At 40.7% G+C, this 24,360-nt stretch overlaps 1 protein-coding gene across 1 annotated transcript in view; it reads left to right on the forward strand.

The window, feature by feature from the left end:
• The window catches only part of kcnh3 (potassium voltage-gated channel, subfamily H (eag-related), member 3), a 162,905-nt gene that overhangs the window by 96,058 nt on the left and 42,487 nt on the right, over nt 1–24,360 (forward strand). The window contains exons 4-7 of the mRNA XM_037109334.1: nt 9,959–10,192; nt 13,034–13,168; nt 21,372–21,511; nt 23,847–24,105. Of these exons, the coding sequence (XP_036965229.1) occupies nt 9,959–10,192; nt 13,034–13,168; nt 21,372–21,511; nt 23,847–24,105 (768 nt within the window). The remainder of the gene's footprint in view (nt 1–9,958; nt 10,193–13,033; nt 13,169–21,371; nt 21,512–23,846; nt 24,106–24,360) is intronic.

The raw sequence follows: 24,360 nt of genomic DNA on the forward strand, positions 1-24,360 counted from the left end.
TTCCCCAGAAGAGCTGCATGGTTTAGCAATCGCTGTGGGGTGAACTTTTAATCCCATCTCACACACACGCACACACGCACACACACACACACACACACACACACAGTATTCTACTAAGGTGCAGTCTGATCCAGGATCCTTGACTCAGTTCTGGCTAATATATATAATACCTATAATAATAATAATAAGAAGAAGAAGAAGAAGAAGAAGAAGAAGAAGAAGAAGAAGAAGAAGAAGAAGAAGAAGAAAAAAATATATAATAATAATAATAATAATAATAATAATAATAATAATAATAATAATAATATATTCCTACTTGTACCTTTGTATTTTAGGATTCTATGTTACAACGAATGGTGCAGTTAGTACTAATGCAGCATAATATTGCCTTGTATTGTACATATTTAGACAAAAATGAATTTTTTCATATTATCATTTCCTTGTCAGCCCTGGTCATACATGTTTTGATTTCTCTGTCCTTATTGAAGTAAACCATATGTTTTTTTTATTGCGTTGTTATCAAAACTGACTTTGACACTAATCAAATCACGTGTCATGACATTAGGAAGACATCAGTGAGAGTAATTACACACTTTATAGGCAGTATGCATTGCTTGGAAAAAGGAAAGGTTTTTTTAAGAAACCAGAAAAGTTTAATCAGTGGTTTGATTTCCTCAGCATTTTTTTTTTTTGACAAATACTGTACAAAGGACTGGCAACAGGAGTGACTCTTGCTGTGTACATTGTGATGTTACATGAAGCCACACAGCAGCAAGTGGCTATTGTGATTCTGGGCGGGTCGATAAGCCTCTCCAGGGACAGGTTTCAGCTGAATGACATTTATGATTTTGTTCAGGTAGCATGTTGCCCAGAGTAACAGGTGGATCACTCTGCTGACAAGTTGATAAGATTGGAAATTGGAGCTTTTGTCTGGGTTAGGTGGTCCCTCAGGCTGCATTTCACAGTCAGTACAGGCAGCTTTTTTGTTTGTGTGCCTATTATATTACAGTACACTGTGCAGAATTGTGTGCACAACTGCACAGGCACAAATGCACAGGCAGATATGTTGTATTTCACTGGCCATATATTAGAATAGGAGTTGTAAAATATATGATTAACAAATTAAAGCTTTTTGTAATATTTAGTAATATTTAATAATAATAATGATTTATTGGCATTCAAGGTCGCCTTACATCAAGTACAAAAACGATCAATAAACAACAAGCATTAATAAAAACAGCAGCACAGCCAATAGTAGAAACATTTGATAGAGCAGAGCTAAGTAAAGTGTTAAGATCGACATTTAGAAACAAAATTAGATGCTGTTGATGCAGTTAAAGTGAGTAGGCTAGTTTAAAAGCCCTGGCACCCACTGTGCTGAGTTTGATGACTGATGGTGCCAGTAACCCTGCTGATGAAGATCGCAGGGAATGAGAGGGAGTGCAGGTTGGAAGCAGGTCCGTGAGATGAGGGGGAGATAGATTATGCAGAGCTTTAAATGCTAATAGTAAGATTTTAAAGGTAATCCGTCGTGACACAGGGAGCCAGTGTAGTTGAATCAGAAGGGAAGTGACATGTTCGTTGGACTTTGAACGTGTAATAATCCATGCTGCAGAGTTCTGGATGAGTTGTAGTCAATGGATGAGTTTGTTGGGGATGCCTGCCAGGATTGCATTGCAGTAGTTAATGTGTGATGTGACCGGGGCGTTGACTAGGACTTCTGTGGAGTGTTGTGTTAATGCAGGATGTAGTCTGGAGATGTGTTGTAGATGGCAAAAGGCAATCCAGGAGACATTGTTAATCTACAATGGACCAGTGTAGTAGTCACAACCACTTAAACCAAAGATTTGTTATTGCAATTGACTTGATTCTGGAATCATACATCTCATAAACTCATGACTGATATAGTGCCTTGTGTTTTATTGTGTCTTACTGTTTTATAATAACCTTTGTGTTTTATATTTTTCTTTATTTATTATCTTGTGTGTATTTTTTACTGAATTTGTGTTTGTATCTCTTTCATGTATGTATGTATATTTATGTATTTTAATCTAGGGACGGCCATTGCAAATGAGCTTTGGCTTCAACTGCTGTGACATGTGTGGCAGGTTATGCTACATACCTATGCTACATACACAAATAGACACCAGCCTCCAGCACCACAACACTAAAGTGCTCTCATGATCACTCATTCAGTGATTTTGACTCCTACTGCCTGGGGCAAGTTTGGATCTTTGTTAGTTTAGCTATTCATGAAGTGTGCAGGTAGTTGTATAAGTGGGCTGCTCACCAGTAGTGACCTGGATACACTGACTTTGTAAGGCTCATACTCCTGTAGATGCACAAGAGACACAATCAAATGGCAGCAAACATACTTTTCTGTACTTTTGATGCTTGATTGTTCTCTCAGACATCAAGTTTTAGCCCATAGAGACTATGGACATAGAGAATGTGCTTATTTCAGCCACAGCAGTGCCTACAGCCTTCCCCTCAGGTTGCATATGCCTGAACAAACTTCAGATAGATAGGGTGGACTGCCTTTAGCTTGAGACGTGAAACCCCACATCGCCATGGGAAATATTGGCCCTTTAAAGCTGTAATGTTGTTCAGAAACACATTTTGTTATACTGGGTGAAATGGTCCTTCTGTCCTGAGAGCAGTCAATACATTATGTATTCAGAAAAACCCAGAGGAAAATTTTACTGCTCAGATCTTGCTCCTTTATGGCTATGGAGCCATAAAGGTGCTCAATGAGAGCTCTCATTTCAGTGTCATTGTAGTCTTTTTTGGTCTCAAGCATTCCTCATTTGTTTCTCCTAAAATTCCTTAGGAGCAATAGTTGAGACATGTGACTTTTACTGCTCAAACCTTGCTCCTTTTTTAGCACTGAGGAGACAAAACTGAGATTTCTCATTTGTTTCTACTAAAATTCTACTGCTCAAACCTTGAGACAAACCTGAGATTTCTTATTCATTTCTCCTAAAATTCCTGAGATGAGATGAGACCTGACAGTGACTGACCTGACTAGCAACAGGAGCCTTACTTGAGACATGGCAGAGTGTTATGTGAGCCTTTCTTTGGAGACAAAAATGAGCAATACTGGAGCCATAATTTCACCAGCACTAGGGAGACAAAACTGAGATTTCTCATTTGTTTCTCCTAAAATTCCTTAGGAGCAGCAGGTGAGACTTGATACCTAGCAACAGGAGCCTTACTTGAGACATGACAAAGCTTTATTTGAGCCCTCCTTTGGAGACAAAATAAATGGCTGCCAAATGACATGAACATTTTTAGTGGACCCTCTTACAGTATGTCTAATTTTTTCTAGATGAACATGACTCATGACCTCATGACTCATGACAGCATCTTTCCATTTAAACAGAATAAGCCTCCTAGCCAACAAAGAGCAGAAGGCCATCATACTTAGGTGACCCCCAGAGAAAGTGGCATCCATTGGAGCCACACCAAACAATGAAATCAGAGGAGATGGGTGCACTGTTTTCCCACATATTCCAGAGAATGCCTCAAAGATGGACTGCCAAAAATTGTGTGGCTTGGGGCACAACCAAAACATGTGCAGCAGCGTGGCAGGAGCCTGCCTGCACCGATCACATGTAGGGTCAATACCCGTCTTGACCTTAGACAATCCATCCTTGGTCCAGTGGAGCCGATGCACTATTTTAAACTGAACCACAGTGTGTCTGAGGCATATAGAGGAAGAGTGGATTCACTGTATAATTTTTTGCCATATTTCTTCTGTAATGGTTTCATCTAGGTCTGTTTCCCATTTCCCATCTAAGGCTATCGAGACTATTCATGTTATGTGTATTGAGCACTGTATAAATTCTGCCTATTACTTGTTTTATGTTAACTTTACATTTTAAAATTATTTCAAGCAGAGATTCAGGAGGAGTCAATGGGAAACAGTCAGAGTTGGAACAAAACCTCTTAATCAGTGGTGTAACAAGTGAAAGATTAGTGAGGTTAAAGGTCCTTCTAAACTGGTTCCAGGTTTTAATTGAGTGGATAACAACTGGATTGGTGGAGAAGGCTGAGATAGGTTGTTTGAAAGGCAATTTGGAACATAATAAAGCTGCTGGGGGGGTAGATCCAATGGATGCTTTCTCTAACACCGTCCACCCAGTACTATTGGCATCTGTGCAATCATTTCTCAACCAATACAGCAGTGCTCTTATATTAGCAGCACAATAGTAATGCATACAATTTGGAAGTGTCATACCTCCTAGTGGACGAGACCTCTGTAGTATATTTTTATTAATCCTGGGCTGCCTTTTATGCCATATAAAGGATGAAATCTGACTGTCTAGATTAGAAAAAAAAAGATTTTCTTAGATAAATAGGAAGACATTGAAATAAATATAAAAACTTATGGAGAACGTTCATTTTAATTGTACTGATCCTCCCTCCTAAGGAGAGAGGCAGAGGGTCCTAGCACTCCAAGTCTTGTTTAAGGTTACTTAAGAGGGGATGATAGTTAGCCTTATAAAGATCTTTGTGGTTACGTGTTACCCATATACCTAAATATTTTTATTTTTTTTTTGGACTAAATTTAAAAGGGATTGACCCAAAATATGATCTGTCAACAGAAGAGATAGGCATAAGTTTTCTTTTCTGAAGGTTAACTTTATAGCCAGATATTCTTCCAAACTTTGTAAGTAGAGTCGATAATTCAGGGAGACTTGAGAGGGGGTCCGATATGAATAATAACATGTCATCCGCATAAAGTGAAGCTTTATGCTCCGAACCCGCTCAGTGTATCCCTTTGATGGTGGGGCACTGCTTCAGGGCTAATGCAAGTGGCTCAAGTGCAACAGCAAATAAAAGTGGTGAAAGAGGACACCCCTGCCTCATGCCCACTTCAGCTCGAAGTAGGTGGATAAGTTACTATTGGTGCGTACCGCAGCCACTGAGAGCGTGTATAGGAGTCTGATCCAGGAAACGCAGTACTAGCCCTTTTTTTTAATTTGCACAGTAAGAGATAATTTGACCCCTTAGAGTTGCCTTTAGCGACTCCCAAACCGTAGATGGCGACATACCTGGGGTTTGATTAATATCAAGGAACATTTGAATTTCAGAAGATATGAACTCAATGAACTCATCTTCCGACAAAAGCAAGGGGTTAAAACGCCATGGACGGTATGTAGATTGTGTATTAGGAATGTATAAATTCATGGTTAAGGGACCATGATGCGAGATGACCACAGCCCCGTAATCACATTCTTTCGTGAGATGCAGAATTCTTTTATCCAGGAAAAAGTAATCAATACGTGAATACGTCTTGTGAACCGGGGAAAAGTAAGAGTACGCCCTAGTGGTGGGGTTGCGAAACCGCCACACAACACCAACACCATAGGTCTTTAGGAAGAGCTGAATAGAGTGTGCTGACTTCAACAAGGACGCCCTCTTAGAAATGCTCCTATCTAAAAGAGGAGAAGGTGCACAATTAATGTCACCACCAGGTATAAGATGATGTGATGACATTTTTCACCAATTTTTTTTCTCATCATTTCTCGTCATAAATGTAGGGTCATAAATACAGGCCAAAATAACTGGGAGTGAGTATAATTTTCCCACCACAATGACATATCGCCCTGCAGAGTCAGTCTGCACATGAGCTGCCGTGAACTGTACATTTTTACTTATCATGATAGCAACACCCCTAGCCTTCGTGCAGAAATTGGACTGATACACCTGGCCAGCCCATCCCCCAACCAGGCGAGAACTATCACAGGAACGTATATGGGTCTCTTGTAAGAATGCAACATCTGCACTGAGCTGTTTAGGTGTGAGAACATTTTTTTAAATTTCACCGGATGATTAAGTGATTTAACATTCCAACTTATGAAGTTAGCAGGGCAACCATCATAACCTCTTGTATTATTTATATTGGCCATATTGCGTATACAGAGAAGTGAGTACCATATATGAAACCCAAAAACAAAAATAAAAGTCTGGCAGAGTAGCATCAATTCGTGGTTAGGTCCAGTAGTTACCCACCCCCTATCACCCACATGAACAAGGTGATTACAACAACCCTCAGAGAGAAATCCACACATTGAGTGTTTGTGGTTGGGAACTATTAAGCTAAGCACTCGGGCTCCATCAAGCCTCCAACATAAAGAAAATTAGGGAGTAGTAAGGTGTAAGGTAACACACAATATACAATATATTAAACATGCTGAGTATCAAGACTATACAGCATTAACTTCTTTGAATAACATTGCATCAAGTGTAATATCTCTAACAGATATCCAACTAAGGCTGACCTAATTAACCCATAATGATAATCAGGAACTGAAACAGCATGTCTTTCGTTTTAACTCAGGATATCCTTTAAGCAAAAACAACACATCAGTACTGTAGTAGGAACACTAAGCAGAACATAAGATAGTATGTCAGCCTATGAACACGCAGTTCAGGCTGGTCATCATCACCAATAAGAAAGTGGTGAGGTATATAGAAAATGTAAACGTTGTATTATGAGTTGGTCCCTGATGACATCTGGCACATTTATACTCATGTGCAACATACCCGTAGGTCGGCAGAGGACTTATGTTCAGTTGAGATGATCCGTGGATGGGATAACATTCTTCTTGACATAGGTCATAGCTTTGTCCGGGTCAGTGAACTCCCTGTCCTCCCCTCTGTACGTGACCCGAAATCGCGCCGGAAACAGAATCCCGTACCGGACTCCCTGACGGTCGCGAAGCAGCTTCCTCACCACTGTGAATGCAGCCCGAGCTTCAGCCACTGTTGCCGTGTAGTCCAGGACGATGGTAATTGGTTCGCCGTTGAAACAGAGCGGATCCCAAGTGCGAGCGCATCGCAGTATCTGGACACAGCCTTGGTATTAATGTAGCTTAGCTACGACAGCACGAGGTTTTCTGCCCGGCTTTTTCGGCCCTAGGCTCCGGTGCGAGCGGTTATTATTATAAACAATAGAAATAATAGTATAAAACTATATATGGTGCATATTTATAAAAGTAGCCTACTGCAACTTTATTTTTTTTTTTACCATGAAATGTTATTTTATGCAATACAATATTTTATAATGTTCTGTCATAGAATGTATCTCTTCACTGCTAAAAGAAACGAAAGCAGGGTCACTGCCTGTTGTAGTTTCTTATCTTGCTTTTCAGACTTTGTTAATTTTTTGTCTCCATGATTGTTATTATTAGTACTTATATTATCAAAAATCACTGTATTTATAAAAAACAACGTTGGTGCTTTTTATTCCCACAGACGTCACATTTACATGTCAGGATCTGGTTATTATATGACATTATAAAAATCCATCCTGTAGTTTGGTGCGGACCTGTACACTGAACATATAAGGAGTAGATAATGTTTAGAATCATCAGAGAACGTTACAGACATTGTTTTTGGTTCCAGTCTGTTTCCTGAATATATCAGAACATGTGTGAATGTGTAAATGAGATTCATTAACTCAGTGGTTCTTAATTATTTTTTGTCATGCCCCACCTAGAGGACAGACATTTTTTCGCACCTCCCCGAATTTAAATACTATCAAGAATCTGATAATATTTATTTATTTATCTGTATAAACCACTGTATGAGTTGCAGCATTCTGCATACAATCACCTGATTATCAAAATGGTTTCATGCTGTCCTTCCAGAGTTTTCAGACATAAAACACAAATAGGTCTCTCCTCATTTCTGACCGTGTTCACGGTAAGTCCAAGGGCTGTGTAAGCATCATCATATTTTCTGCTCCATAGTTCACGACTGAAGGATTAGAAGAGCTTGTGTCTGTCTCTTTTTTGAGATTGTGTGTGCTGGTGTAAACACGGAATGTTTTATTTTGAAAAGTAATCGGATGTTATATTGTTATTTCGGCGCTTGACCTTCGGTCTGCTTGGTGCAAAATTCAGCTGAAGTTGTGTTCTGGAGGGCTCCGGACTGCCGGAGCTGGGACAGAGCAGATACGCAGCGCAGCAGACCTGCTGGAAGTTAATAGATATATTAATTAATATATTAATATATTATAGATTTAAAGTGAAAGTGAAACATCTGTGTATATGTGTCTATGGTGATGAGTGTCAGAAACAAAAGTAAAAGTCATCAGGAGATGAAAATATACAAGGGTTTTATGTTGATATTATACTGTGTTGAGATAGTATCTTTAATGTGCTCCAGCCACCAATAGATTGATTTGACAGTATAAAATAGATCTAATACATGACATTTAATGGGCTTGTTTTGTGGTCTATGGAACAAAGTTGCAATGATACAAAATAGGCTATTGCAGACCTGAATAATGCACCCATAGAGTGGGGATCCACTGGTGTGCATGTTAGGAAAATAGCTAACATTTTAAGTCTGGATGAGACTTCAGAGAGCACTTGCACAGAGCTCTTTATTTGCTCTGAGGTCAACCTGAGATAGATGAATTGAGGGGACTACAGTAGGGTGAGAATAGATCGATTTCATAAAGAGACCTCTCTGATGTCTCTGCCTGAGATCAAACAGAGACACACGAGTTGAGACATTCTGAGACTTCAGTGAGAGCTTGATGAGATCTCCTTTGAAACTTACAGGGAGCCCAAGCTGAGATTTTCTGCACCTGTTTCTCAGGAGTTTCTGAGAAACAGGAGAAATCAGCCACAGCCTCACTTTGGTCTCACATAGATCTCATAGTTGTCTAGGAGAAATGAACGAGACACTACTGAGATCTCTTTTCCAATGTTCGTTTCCTCTGGGTAGGGCCCTCAGAACTGATGGATCAATGAGAGCGCCTGAGCACGATGTAATAAATAGTCCATTAAATGAATATGCACTGGATGGATTCTCCCCCCCCCAACACACACACACACACACACACACACACACACACACACACACACACACACACACACACACACACACACACACACACACACACACACACACACACAAACACAAAAACATCTATCTTCTTCTGGTAACAGATTGCTTGTAAGTAAACAGAGGATCATGGCTACCATGTTCCTGCCTGTACACAGGATTGTTACTTGAGGGAGGGCGGATGTGATATTGGCTGCATGAATTAATTAAACCTCATGAGGTTCTGTGATGACTCTTGACAGTGTTTGCATCACCCGATCAATTCTTGTTACTGATTACCGGGCACCCTCTCTCTGGAAACCACTTCCAGCAGTCTGTCTCCTCTCTCACAAGGCTGCTTTCATGCGCATCATTTTGAATATTTTAGTAGAAAATAACCCAATAGGTTCTTAGAGTTTTGCAGAATCCCAACAACTATGTGTAAGTCTTACTTTCAGTGTTAAATATTGATTTTGGATAGTATTTAACTTCAAGCTGCAGACAGCTGACTGGATATTTTGAGCAAATACTCATCTATACTGAATATTCCAGTGTTCAGTCATCAGTGTTCCCCCCAGAGGTTCACTCCTGCAGGACAATAACGGTCTCAGTCACATGTATAGTGTGGTGAAATAGATTGTCAGTTCATCAAAATGTTGTAAATTCACGCTGATGGAAAAGTTTCATAGTCCACCACACATTTCTTGAGCTTCACAGCAAAACAGCGTTGCAGCATTCTCTTCAACAACTGAAGTAGCTGGGGACTTGTTTTAATGTAAAAACACAGCTCCATAAAATGACTCCATATAGCTTGTTCAGCATTATCCAAGTCTCAGGATGCCCCTAGATCCAAATTGATTTGGAAAGATGTTAGTCGCACCCTATACAAGTGTACCCGCTTTACAACACTTTAACGTATCAGCTACAGAGAAGATTTTTGTTGTTTCAAATCAGTTGTTTTGGAGTTGTTTTGGTTGAACTTATCCTTTGAGCTCAATTAGGTCTTATTCAAGTCACAAATCAGATGTTATGAATAAAATCTCCTAATTATTCTAGTTGTTTTCCTTTCACAGTCGCATTGATCACTGTCTCCCCTCTGTCTTCTCTCCCACAGACAGCAACTTTGTTCTGGGAAACGCCCAAGTGCAGTCGCTCTACCCCATCGTCTACTGCTCGGATGGTTTCTGTGAGCTCACCGGTTATGCCCGTGCCGAGCTCATGCAGAAGAGCTGCGCTTGTCACTTCTTGTACGGCCCAGAAACAAGTGACCGGTTAACAGCTCAGATCCAAGGAGCCCTGGATGAAAGGAAGGAGTTCAAGACTGAGTTGGTTTTTTACAAGAAGGAAGGTGAGACTGCACGCAGCATTTGTGCGCGTGCATGTATTTGCAGCTATGTTTCTTCCCACCCTGACAAACACACTGACAACTGCAATCTCAATGTCTTTACCCTGGAAGGTCGGAAAGCATTTCTGTTTTCAGAAATAACCTTGTATGTGTGAACGGAGCCTAAAATGGGATACAAAATATGTGGTGATGTTCCATATCCCATGACACTTTTTTCAAATGTCATCATTCCATTTTGATCAGGAGAGACTTGATAAATAATCATTGCAATGTGCACATCAGATGAGAAATAATAGTCTTCGGTGATTAGGCCCCATCATGACATCTGTTATATTTAAGAGGGAGGGTGAAGCAGTGAGCAGTATAGGAAACCCCCTGAGGAGCTTAGACACTGGTGGTGGTGATGGGATGGACACATCAGAAGGTTTGCTTGTGTGGCAGTTCAGGCTGCCCATATACCACTTCAGAAGGTTTTAGGAAAACTGGCATCCAAATTAGAAATGAACCATGCAGTGATTTAATTTGGCTCGTCACTGAGGATTTGCATCTCATAATGTTCACTTACAGGCACAGAAAGTTTTGTTGAGAATGTGAATCATTTCTGAAGTTGCGCGTTAGCCCACGTGCATGCTCCTGGAAAGTTGTCTCCAGACCACGGAGCAGTGCCCTTAACCCCAGCACATCACTCTGTGACTGTACCGGACAGCTTGTGAGTGTGATCGTGTGTAAGTGTATAGGAGTGAACTGGCCTTAAAAAATAGAGTATTTAAATAAAGAGATGGATGGATAAAAGAAGAGAGAAGAGAAAACCACAAAATTAAACAGACAAACATATACTGTAGCAATGGCTACCTCATGTGTTTTACCACAAAACATCCTAACAACCAGCAAAAGAGTGTTTTTAAAAATGGGTAGAAAACACATGGAACGTCACATGAATGCCATCCATTGATGAAAGTCTGAACTCTAGTAATGTGAGCGTGCTCACTTTGAGTGGTATTCTGAAGCCTCAGAGCGATCTGGAGGCAGAGACCCACAGAGGCAGAGATAAAAAGTGTGTACGAGAGAGAAGTCGAGCCACAGAAAAGCAGAGCAATAAAAAGCCTGGAGGGAGAGGAGGGCTTTGAAAGAACAGAGGGAGAAAATCTCCATTCACTCATCCACTTGTTACAAATTATAAATAAATCATAGTTTCGAATTGTGATAAAAGGGATGCAGATGAGCAAGGAAGTTAAGGACCAAAGGCCCTGTTCACAAATAAAAAATAGGACTTACAGTCACATATAGTTGGAAGGGAGACAAGCGAGACATGGACACGTCTGGTCCTGTGAGATATAAGCCTCCAGCAAAGAGCAACACAGGGTTATAAACGCTTGTTTCTCTCAAACACACACAAATGACAAATTAGGAGTGTTTCATGCTTTTATCAGCTCTCCATAAGCTGACATTAGCATTTTAGCTTCGCTCCGGAGGAGCAACAAGAAAAAGAATAAACAAATGTATCCAGCTCTCTCACTCCGATCGCCATAGTTCTCTCGCCAAAGCCTGGGGCACGATTTTAAATTTTGATTCCTGTTTTCTTCTTTGCAATACATACACATTATATATTCATATCAGTCAGAGGAGGCTCGTCCATAGAGGCAGAGGAGGTTGGTCCTCCTCTATTTTTGATAGGCAACTCTTTTTTTAAGAAAGAGTAACTGGTTGAAATAAATGATTACCAAATGATGATTGCCCAATGATTACCAAATCTCAGTGTGATTTATTTTATATATATATATATAGGATCTGCTTCTAACATCTTGGTGCCAGATACCACAGCATACATTCAGGGGTTTAGTGAAGTCCGTGCCTTAACAGGTCAGGGCTGTTTTGGCAGCAACAAAGAGACAAACACAATACTAAGTAGGTGGTCATAATGATAGTCTAAATGACAGTGACAATGACAAACAACATCCATGATCATGTTTTGTGAAATATTGCTGTGTTTTCATGCTCAGGGCCACAAGTGAGAACATGCCGGGGGGTGAGAGAGCACCCAATGTTAGATTAGTATTCAGGTTTTAATTACTGTTGCTCCATTTGGGGTGTTTTTTTTGTTTTGACTGAGCCTGCTGACATACATACTGACACTATCTTGACTAAAGGAACATTAAGTGAGCTTACAGAACAGAAGGTGACATTACAGACACACATTAGTCAGTCGAGTTGGATCCCAGACATTAACACAGTTCAATTAATTCACTAAACTTAAACATGTTATGAAGACTCGAAGGCTTCATGGACCTGTAATGTCTAACTTTGGTCGGCAGGCTGTGATTGGACAGTTGATGTTCAAGGAGGATATTGGCTTAAGGTCAGATGAATCCCATGCCAGATCATGAGGCTGTACTGAGGAGCAGTAGTGCTTTGAACTAAATGCTTTTGTCAGCATGATTACATACCAACCGTGACATGCTGGTATTATGCAGGTATGACGATTGCAACATTCACTATCGTAGTTTAGCCTTTTAGCAAGCTAACATTTGCTAAATAGCAGGTATTATTATGGCTGGGGCTCACGAGTATCAATAATTCTGAAGGGATTTTGTCAACAACCAAAGTATTTGACAAACTGTCAAAGAGGACTGAGGAAACCAGCCAGTTAAAACATGACACTTCATTGGATAATATTTACATTGTTCAATATAGATTAACAAACATTGGGCGTTGTGCTGAGAAATAAGTTCTTATCCTGATGTGTATTTGTTTTGTTCATGAATAATAGCAGTGCATCATATTTTATGTCCATTTGCCTGGAGAGGACGCATTGACTGTGTATGTTTGCATGTGTGTTCTGTCCAGGTACACAGTTCTGGTGTCTTCTGGACATTGTACCCATTAAAAATGAAAAGGGTGAGGTGGTTTTGTTCCTCGTGTCCCACAAAGACATCACTGACAAGAAGAAGGACCAGGATCCTGAGCAAGGACCTGAGACAGGTGAGTTTATGCAAATAACACTTGCTTACAGTTCTGGTAATGGATGTAATGGTGAACATGTCCTCAAACACCTTAAACATTGACTTGTGTCTAGAAACCAAAAAAAAAAAAAAAATGAAGCACATAAAGAAGATATATTCTAATTAGTCCTGTTCCGGGGTTACCTGTTCTATCTCTTTGCTCCTCATTTGACATTGTAATCTTAGAACTTTTTGCTATGAAAAAGAGTTCATAATGCAATATTCTGCATCTGTAATGTAGCCTACTAATGGGTATGATGGAGAATTGAAAAACACACATATAATGAGGTTAAGGATACTACGTGTTCTAACTCATCATACCATCTTTATATTTGCATCATGTTAGCATCATGTTACAGTTGGTAGTTGAGGCTGTTATTCTGAAGCTGATTCAAATGTAAAAAAAAAAACAAAAACAAAAAAACTCTTCCATGACAACTCTGTCATCTTGGAAGGAACCTCTCAGCTGTGCCTCTGCAGTTATTATGATTTCAAACAAACAGCAATTAAGCATCAATTACTAATTTTCATCCGTTTTTCATCCTGCCTCTTTTCCCCAGTGTAAATCTCACCCTGATTAAATAAGTGTCTGTCAATTTGAATATTGCATTAATATTAATGACTGCTTCGATTAAATGCACATGGTGAACCATAAACATTCTGTCAGAGATGACACAGCTTGCTACCCAGTATGATAATGCAGATAGTTGAAATTGAGATTACCAGGCAGTCTTTGTGAGTTAATTGAGGCAGTCAGAAATGATTGGTTGGCAGGGAGTATGCAAACGCCACTGACAGCTTTCTTACACAATTACTGACAAGAAGAATGGAAAATACATCTTGCAAATGGATTGATACATTCTTATGTCGAAGAAAAAGTGCCTCTTAACAATATATGGTTACTTCCAGGTGACAGAGTTCTCTAACAGCCATAGGTGTTAGGATGGGATCAACAGAGGGAGTTTTCCATTTGTGTTGTTGTTGTTGTTGTTGTTGTTGTTGTTTTGTGATGTTTTTTGGGGGGTTTTTTTGGAAAAAGTTTTGAATATGGTCACATGTAGTTCTATGGTCAACCATTTCCCGCCAACAGGTGTGTCACATAAACATTAAAACACTTCTGTATGTCATGCTTGCAGGTGTGGACACACAAGGTATTTTGTCTCTAATTTGGATACTTGCTAATCTTGGTATATTTGAAAAGAAAATCTGTATACCTTGAAGGCATAGCTCTTGAACTTATCCTTTAAAAATATAAACTTGCCAGCATAGTTTATATGCAGTATGTAAAAGTAAGCCCTAAGCCAGGTTAGGTCCTCCATTAGACTGTTCTCTTTATTGCTAAAGTTTGTCAGTTTGTGTAATCCTTACATCGCATCCTACCAGTAAGAGCATGTGTAGTTATAAGTGCAATGGATCTTCACACATTGACCCTGCACAGTCATTTCAGGCCTGTCAAGCTGTGAAAACAGAGTGAGAAATCCCAGCTTGCTTTCGGTTTGTGATGGGAATGTCGTGAATTACTGTGCAGTGTGTTCAAAAACTCAATATTTTGTAATCACGCAGAAGTTACACTGCAAAACAGTGAATACACAGTTATTACAGACATTCAGTTCTTACTTTTAAACTTCTAAATGATGTTGCCTTCCACACGCAGATGTCAATACAGAGAACTGGAGAGCTGAATACCGACCCTGTAGAGAGACAGGGAGAGAAGCTGAGTCAATCAGATGAAGTGGAGTGTTTCAAGTTTTAGTTTCTTTAGATTGCTTTTCAGAGCTGCTGTTTGTCAGGCCTTCTGATGGGGGAAAAAGCAGCTGCTTGAGATCACTTACCCAATGTTCTCCCCGCTTGCTCAGGCTCTTTCATTTGGCTCATTATCTCATTACATTACCATCAAAATAATAAAAGCTGGCTTTCGTATACCCCGTCTTTGTTTTACACATTGCATGGGTTATTCTATTTTAAATGTAAGCTACCAAATTTTGGAGTGTAGCACACACCACAGGGGGCAGAGGACAGAGCAAAACAGACAGAAAAGGAGACAAGAGAGACAGAAGAGTATTTAAATGTTTTTGCATACATTTCTGATTATAAGCATCACATTCCGTTTTCTGATTAATGTAGCACCTCTGGGTGTCGGAAGAAAAATTCATTTGAAAAAAGTGAAACTACTTATCCGTATCTTAATATTAGGAGTACTCCTAAATTGGACTAAAAGTTTTTATGTAGGAGTCGTTTCTTAAAAGTAATTCACAAAGCCGCTGAGACCCACTTTAATTATGAAAACATTGAACTCCTAAACTAGAAGTAACTCTCTGCTGCTATGGATAACGTCATTTTATAAGGACGCAATTAGAAGGGGTGACAACGGTGATTGGTTGTTGAGTGACAGGGCAGCCCATTGAAAAGTCATTAGGCTACCCAATGCATGAAGTGAAAATAAGGAAGTTGCCTACAAGCCCATGATTTTTTTGACGGTGATATTTATGAGGAGAATAAATATCCCCCCACCAAACAAAAACGCTTCGGACAAAAATTACAATTAGAGGATTGCGATGAAAAATGTGAATTGCCAATAAAAGCGGCATTTGCTCGAAAAGCTGCATCAAACTACTCTCCATTAAAATTCGGGAATCGTGTGTTGATCCGGGCCATTTCGCAACAATGTCTAGTATATTGTAACATGCGTCAAAGACAGTTTCTGTATTGATGGAATGCAACTTTTCCGATTGGCAAAAGTCCTATATTTTTAATGATTGCGGAGGTCGTCTGTGATCTTAATCCTGTGCAAATCTGCCATGTCCGTAATTTGTAAAGTAAAAATTCCACTGCAAATTACCTACCATATTTCACCAAACACAGAGGTCATTTGATAATATTTGTCCCGTGCGAATCGGCATCTCTGTGATTTGGGGTTGTTTTTTGTTTTTCTTAAGTTTTTTTGTGTTTTCCACGCCCTTTTTCTGCCTTTTTCCCAGTCGAGAATTATGGAGGCTGCGTTGGGAATTATAAATGAAAGTTCTGACAGCATTTTGGGTGCAAATTCGGGAGGCTCATCAGAAGAGCGAAATCTCGAAAGATGATTAGATGGGTTACATGCATGGCGGCAGTGGCGGCTCCAGAGATTTTCTATTGCAGATGCTATGGGGATGCTTAAGACTTAAGAGAAGGTGCTTTGAATTTCGGGGCATTTCATTATGGAGGTTGCATCAGACCACCCTTGGTATATATACACAGGCGTACACACCCGCATTAGTATACTCGTTCCGCAACTATAAGCATATATATGTAAAATTATTCGACACAATGGCTATATAGATACAACAAATAAGCCTGCCAATGTAAACCTCTTAAAATAATATTTCACACAATTCTGTCTCAGTTGAGTCCTGAATACACGACGGAGCAGCAAAGAGCAGCAACAGAGGCAACAGATCACAAAATCACACAGACAGTTACCAACACTAGTCTAATGATGAATCAGCAGTGTTCCTATTGTTGGAGCATCGTAGATGTAACTATGAGGAGCCAAGATGTGCTTCAGCTGGGGGAAATCATGCACTTACGATAGACGTCTTCACAACAAAACAATACGTCTGTTGCTGTGATTGAGTGCGAATGGCTTCAATGATGTTGTGGCAGTCAAGGGTCCTCCTTCTCTCCGTGTTCATAGCCAAAAGTGCCACATTACTGGTCCTAGTGTCTCCACTGATGCTGATGCTTTCCGCCAGTTGTTCAATCCGTTGCTGGTAAATGTTTGGCTCTAAATTAAATCCGTGCCCTCATTTCAGAAAATGCCTACATGCAAAACAAAATGCTGCATCTTTGGCCACGCTGTATTCCAGCCATGAATAGTAATCCATCCAACTTTTGTTAAAACTTCTCTGCTGATTCCCAAATTGCCGCATGGGGCTGCTAAAGTCACCTGCAGCACAAGCCGTAATGTTAGCATCCTCAGTGGAAACCTCCGCCGGCGATTCTCCTTCGTCTTCTTCCCCCTGATTTTCTTGTTCCTGGGGTGCGGTGGAGCGGTGTGTCTGCACCTTCACAGTCTCATTTCCCCTCAGCTTGTGACCCAGAACGTGGATGTTTAGGGAGCAAAAAAATTATCCATTTTGGTGTATTTTACTTTGTTAAATGTTCAAGCTGCCATGTTAAGGTCAAAGGTTCACTAAGCACTGTGCCCATTGGCAAAAGAAGATCTGCTGTTTGGGCCTCAAGTTTTTTTAGACTAAAAAATATTTTTTAAATTCGTATTTAATTCCCATTTTTAAACAACATTGGAGAGTATTCAAACGTGACATGAAATACACATGAAATATAAATCACAGACATTTCTTGGGGGTGCTGGGTGGGTGCTATGGCTATTATAGGGGGAGCTACAGCACCACCTAGCTCCTCCCTGGCATCGCCACTGCATGGCAGCATGCATCTTTCAACAGGCTCACCAGTTATTATATTAAAAATATCCATATCTAACCATTGCGCTGCTCCAGCAAGTGCTCCGGTGTGATCGACCCGGGGCATAATGTCAGTAAATTCGCTTCTCCTGTGCAAATGCGCCACACGAAACACAGACATGGTGGGATCATTTCTAAATCACTTGAGGTCAACCGGTAATACTAGTCCCGTGCGAAGAGCTGCATTTTCCCCGTAGCCAAATACCGGAGTGTTGCCAAACATTTTAACTCCAGCGTTATTGAATTGTTTCAGCTGGTTGGGGACGTTATTGCGTCCGTCACCAACTCAACCACAACTTCAGTCCCTTTGCGGTCCATCCAAACATCGTTTTAATAACTCCCTGTCGAGCAGTCGCAGTCAAAGTGCACACCAGCCTAATCTATGCATGAAGTTGGCTGAACACATTTAGCGCTAGTTGGGACAATGACCCTGACACCTCAGCTCTCTCAGTCTCAAGAGGTCATGCTGATAATCTCTCTAGCTGCGTCCTATCACATGAAGCAGCATGCCCAGTGCATTCAGGTCTCCCTGAAAGCAATCACCAGTTAGTGAATAACATGGGCTGGATCATTTCTTGGGCTGAACCAGGAGTATTCTGGGGCCTGGAGTGTTATCAGTCTTCCCATCTAACTCTTGGCAAATAAGTGCACTTACAAAAATGTCTTACTTCTCTTTAAATGCACAGTATGGATTGTTCCTGCCAGGGGAAAACAAAAGATACAAGTAGTGTTGGATTATGGGAGCTGTTATCTTTGTTGTTAAAAAAAAACACTATTGCCAATCAAAATCTATTTATCCGCACTCAGGCAGAAATGTTCACAAAGTAATGAATCAACGTTTTATTCATTATGTTGTCATGTATGGAGACCTCCTTCTTCACTCTCTGACTCTCTCCCAGAAAGTCTTAGCGACAGTCAGCCAGAGGAAATGCACCATTATGTTGAAGGAAATCAGAATTAATGTGGGTTTAAAAACATTTTGGATAATGTAGTACACAACCCAACAAATATATAACAAAGGTCTATTTTTTTCTGATATTTTATTGCAATAATTACACATTTTATATGTTTATGGTGTAAGTGACTACAGTACAGTATAGCATCCAACCAGGTTTTAAGGCAAAAGGGTTCTTAACTGTCCAGGACTGCCTCTAACACGAGGTGAAAAGCTGTCATGGGGCGGAGGCAGTCATCCATGTGGTTCATACTTTTGGAAACTTTTTGTGACCCACAGAAAATAACTTCAGTTACAGCACATTAAAAAAGAAAAGGGGAGCTCGAAAGTGTAGTTTCTGGGCTCTCTTCCTCAAAAGTGTCGGCGTGTAGTTTGATGATAAAAGAATTCTGCGGAGGCAAGGCTGGGTGGAATGATAGAGCAGTCTTTATTGAAATAGTTCTTCAAGCTCGCGTCCAAATTCAGAGTGTGGCCGCCCTCTGGAGTTCTCAGATCTGTGGCGAAGGTAATGCCAAACGGCTTCGACCTCTGCTCTATCAGAAGTCCTATCAAAGCTTCGATCTTCGATCTACCAAATGCCAGCCCCCGATTCTCTACTCGTGTGATCCCTTTTAAACTTGCTTGGGCTGTACCCTCCTACTTCTAATCGATCCCTGTGGTGGGTTGAGGGTCCATCTGTCCAATCAACTAGAAAAGGAGTTGGCCTATCTCCCTGCTCATCTCCCATAAATGACTAAATCTGTTACTGTCATTTCTTGAGTCTCGTACTCCAAAATTACCAAAATGATCTCTCTATCCTTTTCTGGAGATGTACACGTTTAGATATCTTCCTCCATTTGACATAGTAGTCGGGCTCCGTTTCAGTCCCTATAGTGGCCTTGTCTCCTGCTAACCTTTGACCCACACACAGCTGAATGCTGACTCCAAGGTCCCTTGGAGCTGTGAGCCCTGTGTTGTCTACATTCCCTAACTGACACAAGGAGGAGGAACAGGTTGAATTTAAACTGAGATGAATTAAAGGCCAGAATGTGTTGCAGTCCAGATACCTCAAAAGCTTGGAAAAAGCTTATGTTTCCACCACTGCACAGCTCGCATACTACAGTGTGAAGTGGATGTAATTGTCTGACTGGTGGTTTCATCATGTTATAGAAACCTTTGGACTCTGGCATTGAAAGGTTGTGGGTAGAAGGAGTTTCAGAAAACTATTTAGCAATCTAACAAGCACTTCATTTGAAGCATTCTGGCACCTTTAAATCACACTGCAGTGACACTAGCTGGGTAGATGAGCATGCTGAGGAAGACTCTCCTCTTCCACATTGGAGCCCTGATAGACTATCATTACTGAAGCACAGAAAGTCATAAACCTGCGGATTACATGCAGGTTTCTTGTTCTCTGCCATTTCTAATAACAAAGAACAGGAACCTTTCGCTAATTGACTGCAGCCTACACAAATCCACTATTGTTCTCTTTTACGAGATGACTAAGAGAGTTGAGTGAGGCCAGCTGGTTCCATAAATATACAATCAATTCATTGATTGAATTCATTGAATTCAGTTCATTATGAGAGCCCCTCTTCTTGTTGACTCTTAATGTCTGAAAACCTCCTCCTCCCAGCGGTCCAAAGCTCCTGTGCCTACAGATTAAATACCAACAGTTTTAGGGTGCTCTGATCTCCCAGCTCAGTTCAGGCAAAGTCAGCTAGCCGCACAGCTAACTGAGCTAATTAGCCAACAGCAGGTTGAGTTTGCAGTTAACCTGGCAGCAAGCAGCACTATCTGTCCATCAGAAAAGAAACATAAATCACGGAGAGTTGAGGCAGAACAGAGGGAAGACCATAGCCTCCTCCTTCTTTTTCACAAGAATATCCTTGAATGTAGCTTAGCAAAGAAACTTTTATTTGTATTATTTATATTATTTGTGCCAGATATTTGTTGGTTGTACTTGTGAACAGTCACAACAACAGCGGTTAGTTTCCAAGTGCCTCATCTGAAAGATTTGAAGTCCGCCCTACAATGAACAAATCAAATGTACTGGCTGAAAATGAAATGATTCGGTTACAAGGGTGGGTATTTGCCAAGCATGACATCATATTATGGAAAGACAGAGGAACCATCATGATAGGAAATGTAAGGTGGAAATAGAGAGAACAAGAAGGGATTTTCTGTCCTAATGAAGGCTTTACAGTAAACACCTCCCTTCATCTGCTGTACATACTTCAGACCTCTTTTCCTTCTTTAGCCTGTGCAGTGACTACTTTACATTTCCTGATCTTATCCTTTTCTTTTTCAGTATGTCAAAAAAGAATGGCAAGCATAAGATGCTGGAGGCTTGTAGCTTTTATTACTGATTCTGTCCTGTAAATACAGATCGGGATCTCTGCCCAGATCATCAAATATTACCTCGAGAATACCTTGTTTAGTCAATAAAAAGCCAGACAGGCAGCAAGCAGACTAAATCATGTGAAATATTTTTGCTAAAACTTGAACTGTTGCACATCAGCACGAAGAACCTTCACGTAAAAGTTGTGAACTAATATAAAGGACATTCCAACAAACAGTAATGGTTTGACCCATCTGAGACAGCATCATGGCGTAATTTGATTTTTAAGATGGTTTAAGACATGTTTCAGGTTTTCATTTTCGCTGCCTCTGACCTATGAAACATAGCTGCTGGAGTAGTAAAGCCATGTTTGGGTTAACACAGAGCTTTGCACAGTTTTTACCCTGTGCTGTGATCGTGACCCAGCATGTTGTGATCTCCTCCACAGATGAGGGGACAGGTCTGGAGGTGCATCAGGTCACTCGCCCCCCAGGCTTCAACGCCAACCGCCGCCGCAGCAGAGCCGTTCTCTATCACCTGTCGGGACATCTGCAGAAACAAGACAAGAGCAAGCTCAAGATCAACAATGTGAGTTTCTCTCTATATGTCGGCACTGGTTCATCTTCACTTCAGTGAAGGACGGGAGTCATTCTTTGGTCAGTGACTGCATGAGTGCATTATGCATTATTCTACTAAGATTTGTGGCTGCCAGAAGATGTATCTCATGCCAAACTAGTCCCAGAATGCCCCTCATGTAATCATTATTTTCACTTTTGAAACTTTAGATGGATGATTACATTCAAGCTTTTCTGAAGGATAAATATAGTAAAAGACGAACTTACAAAAACCCCTACAGGTTCTTCAGCAACAAACAATCTGTTTTGAAGACATTCTTCAAAGACTCTTTATCCAGATGGAATTGAAACGTATTCCCGCTATGCAATAAAAAGAAGTTTGTTTAATTGTTTCCCAAGTTACAACACAAATTCTTATACCTACCAACAAGGGTAGACTCCACAATTATTTCTTGTATTGACATTATCATATAATGCGGCACACATACTGTGCATTGGCCACTCATAGTGCAACACCCCACAAAGATTCAAAGGCTTGTCGCCAGGGGATCATCACTGTTGTGGGACAGCATTGCAGTATGTGTGTGTCCACTACACAGTACAGTGAGCAGCACGCAGACGGTGTGAAGGTCATCAGGAGTGTAGTCTCTTTTGTTTGACTCTGGAGTAAGAGCTCTCAGTTATGTGAGTCAGTGATAAAACAAACATGCAGACTTCTGCAGTTTACATCCCGTAAGTGTGATACCGACTAATTGAGGGGTTCTGATTGTTTTTACAGAGAAGAGAATGTATTTCTTTTAAACAGGAAATGTATTGGCTGCATATGAAAAATTGTGGAAAAAGTAATTTTAAAAAAATCAATAGGTCTGATTAAAATATAGCTTTCATACAGATTCCTCTGCAGTTTTCTTCCTTAATGTCCCCTAGAGTCATTACAAACATTCATCCACAGTATTTGACACAATCTTCTCTCTCTGCTATCGCCATCACTCACACATCACTCACATCACATCACATCACTTGAAATAAAAGGGTCACTGGCATCTGCGAAATACTGAAATATAGATTTGTACCACGGACTGTAAAAATAGCTCACAGAACCATCATGACATCAATCACAGGTGTCCGTGCAGCCAAAATGAAGCGCATCACCAGCTGTCGCCATCTTAGCAGTCCCTGACTCCCAGCTGGGCAGAGAGCTTGTGTGGGGTGAGCTGCCTGAGGCCCAGTGATCTAAAAACACCAACCAAGATAAAAGCTGTGTTCAACCAGAAAGAAAAGTGATGTCACCTCACTTTATTCACAAATTGACCTCTGGTTTGTTGCCCCAAATGGCCTGAATGACTAACTGTACATTAGACATAAGATAGCAAGTACAAACAGGCACAAAGGGTGTGTGTGTGTCCCTGTTTGTGATCAGTTTAATGTTAGCTTCTGACCAAATTAGCACTCACTGGAGATTTTGGATCTTCCTGGTATCCTTCAATGTTTTTTTTTTTTTCTTTCCCATCTATTCTCTGTACGTTTATATAGTGTAGTACACTTCCCCTCCATTCAGCAGTCAGATAGGAGAAAATTACGGCACATCACAGCGGATTTCAGCAGCCTGTTGCAGCAGACAGTTTGAGAAGTGACAGTTGAGATGGATCCACTTCTGTACATTTAAAAAAAAACAAACTGTGCTCTCCTCAACTCCAAGTGTTTATTCCGTCAGAAGCTCCAGGTTCTGCCCTCAGTTCTTTCCTCCAGAGCTCCCCAGCTTTAGCATCTGTCTGCAAGTAAACACTAATAGGGTCACTCATTCATCTAATACACTGGCATCTGTCCCCTCGCTCCGTCACGACCATAAACTGCACAGGAAACCTTATTATTTGTTCAATATTTGAACATGAACACCCCAACGTGACGGAGAGGTCGAGTTATGTGGCTGGAATGAGGTGAAGCCGAGAAGACAGTTCTCTGGCTCAAAGCTTTAATATGATTTAAATCAGTTCATGGTGTTTTTATTGTGCTCATTTCTGCATCACTAAAGCTGGGTATTTGAGCGCGGGGTATTCTGTGGGGCCAGCTTCAAGTGACCGTCAAGGTACTGAGGGGACTTTTTGGCTTTGTATGGTTTGTACACACTGTAATTCAACCTGACAAACAGTAAAGAGCTTTCTATTTCTAGCACTCATCTGGGTTTTCAAAATGTCAGCCTGCTCACCATGAACTTGAGGAAATTCAGCAAGACGATGTTTTATGCAGGTGTGTGTTTGTTTGAGTGAGAAAGAAAGTAAAAAGTGGAAACCTTGAACATGATCGAGCGAGAATGCTGTTAACCTCTCTCTCCCTGTCGTCCGATACAGAACATGTTTGGGGAGAAGCCTCCGATCCCGGAGTACAAGGTAGCAGCCATTCAGAAATCTCGCTTCATCCTGCTCCACTATGGAACCTTCAAGGCCGGCTGGGATTGGTTGATTCTGCTGGCCACCTTCTACGTGGCCGTCACCGTGCCCTACAACGTGTGCTTCACGGTGGTGGGAGGGCGGGATGAAGGGAGCAGTAGCGCCCCGCGAAGCCCGCCAAGCGTCAGTGACATCCTCGTAGAAATCCTATTTATTTTAGGTGAGAAAGAATGATGGGTTTTTAACATCTGTGGGAGGAAACACACCTGAGAACACATTCAAGCTGATGTTAATGTTAATGTTAATGTTAATGTTATCTGAGGAGTGCTTTCTTTTATCAAACACCAGTGCTAGCTTCAGTAATTAACAGGGCATAATTATTGTAAAGATTGGCTATTTGTTCAAAATGGTATTTTCCATCAACATGTGAAGTTTTTCCTCACTCGAATCGAGGGTCTAAGGACAGAGGATGTTG

This window comes from Acanthopagrus latus, chromosome 9 (assembly GCF_904848185.1).
Source record: "Acanthopagrus latus isolate v.2019 chromosome 9, fAcaLat1.1, whole genome shotgun sequence".
NCBI classification, from domain to species: Eukaryota; Metazoa; Chordata; class Actinopteri; order Spariformes; family Sparidae; genus Acanthopagrus; species Acanthopagrus latus.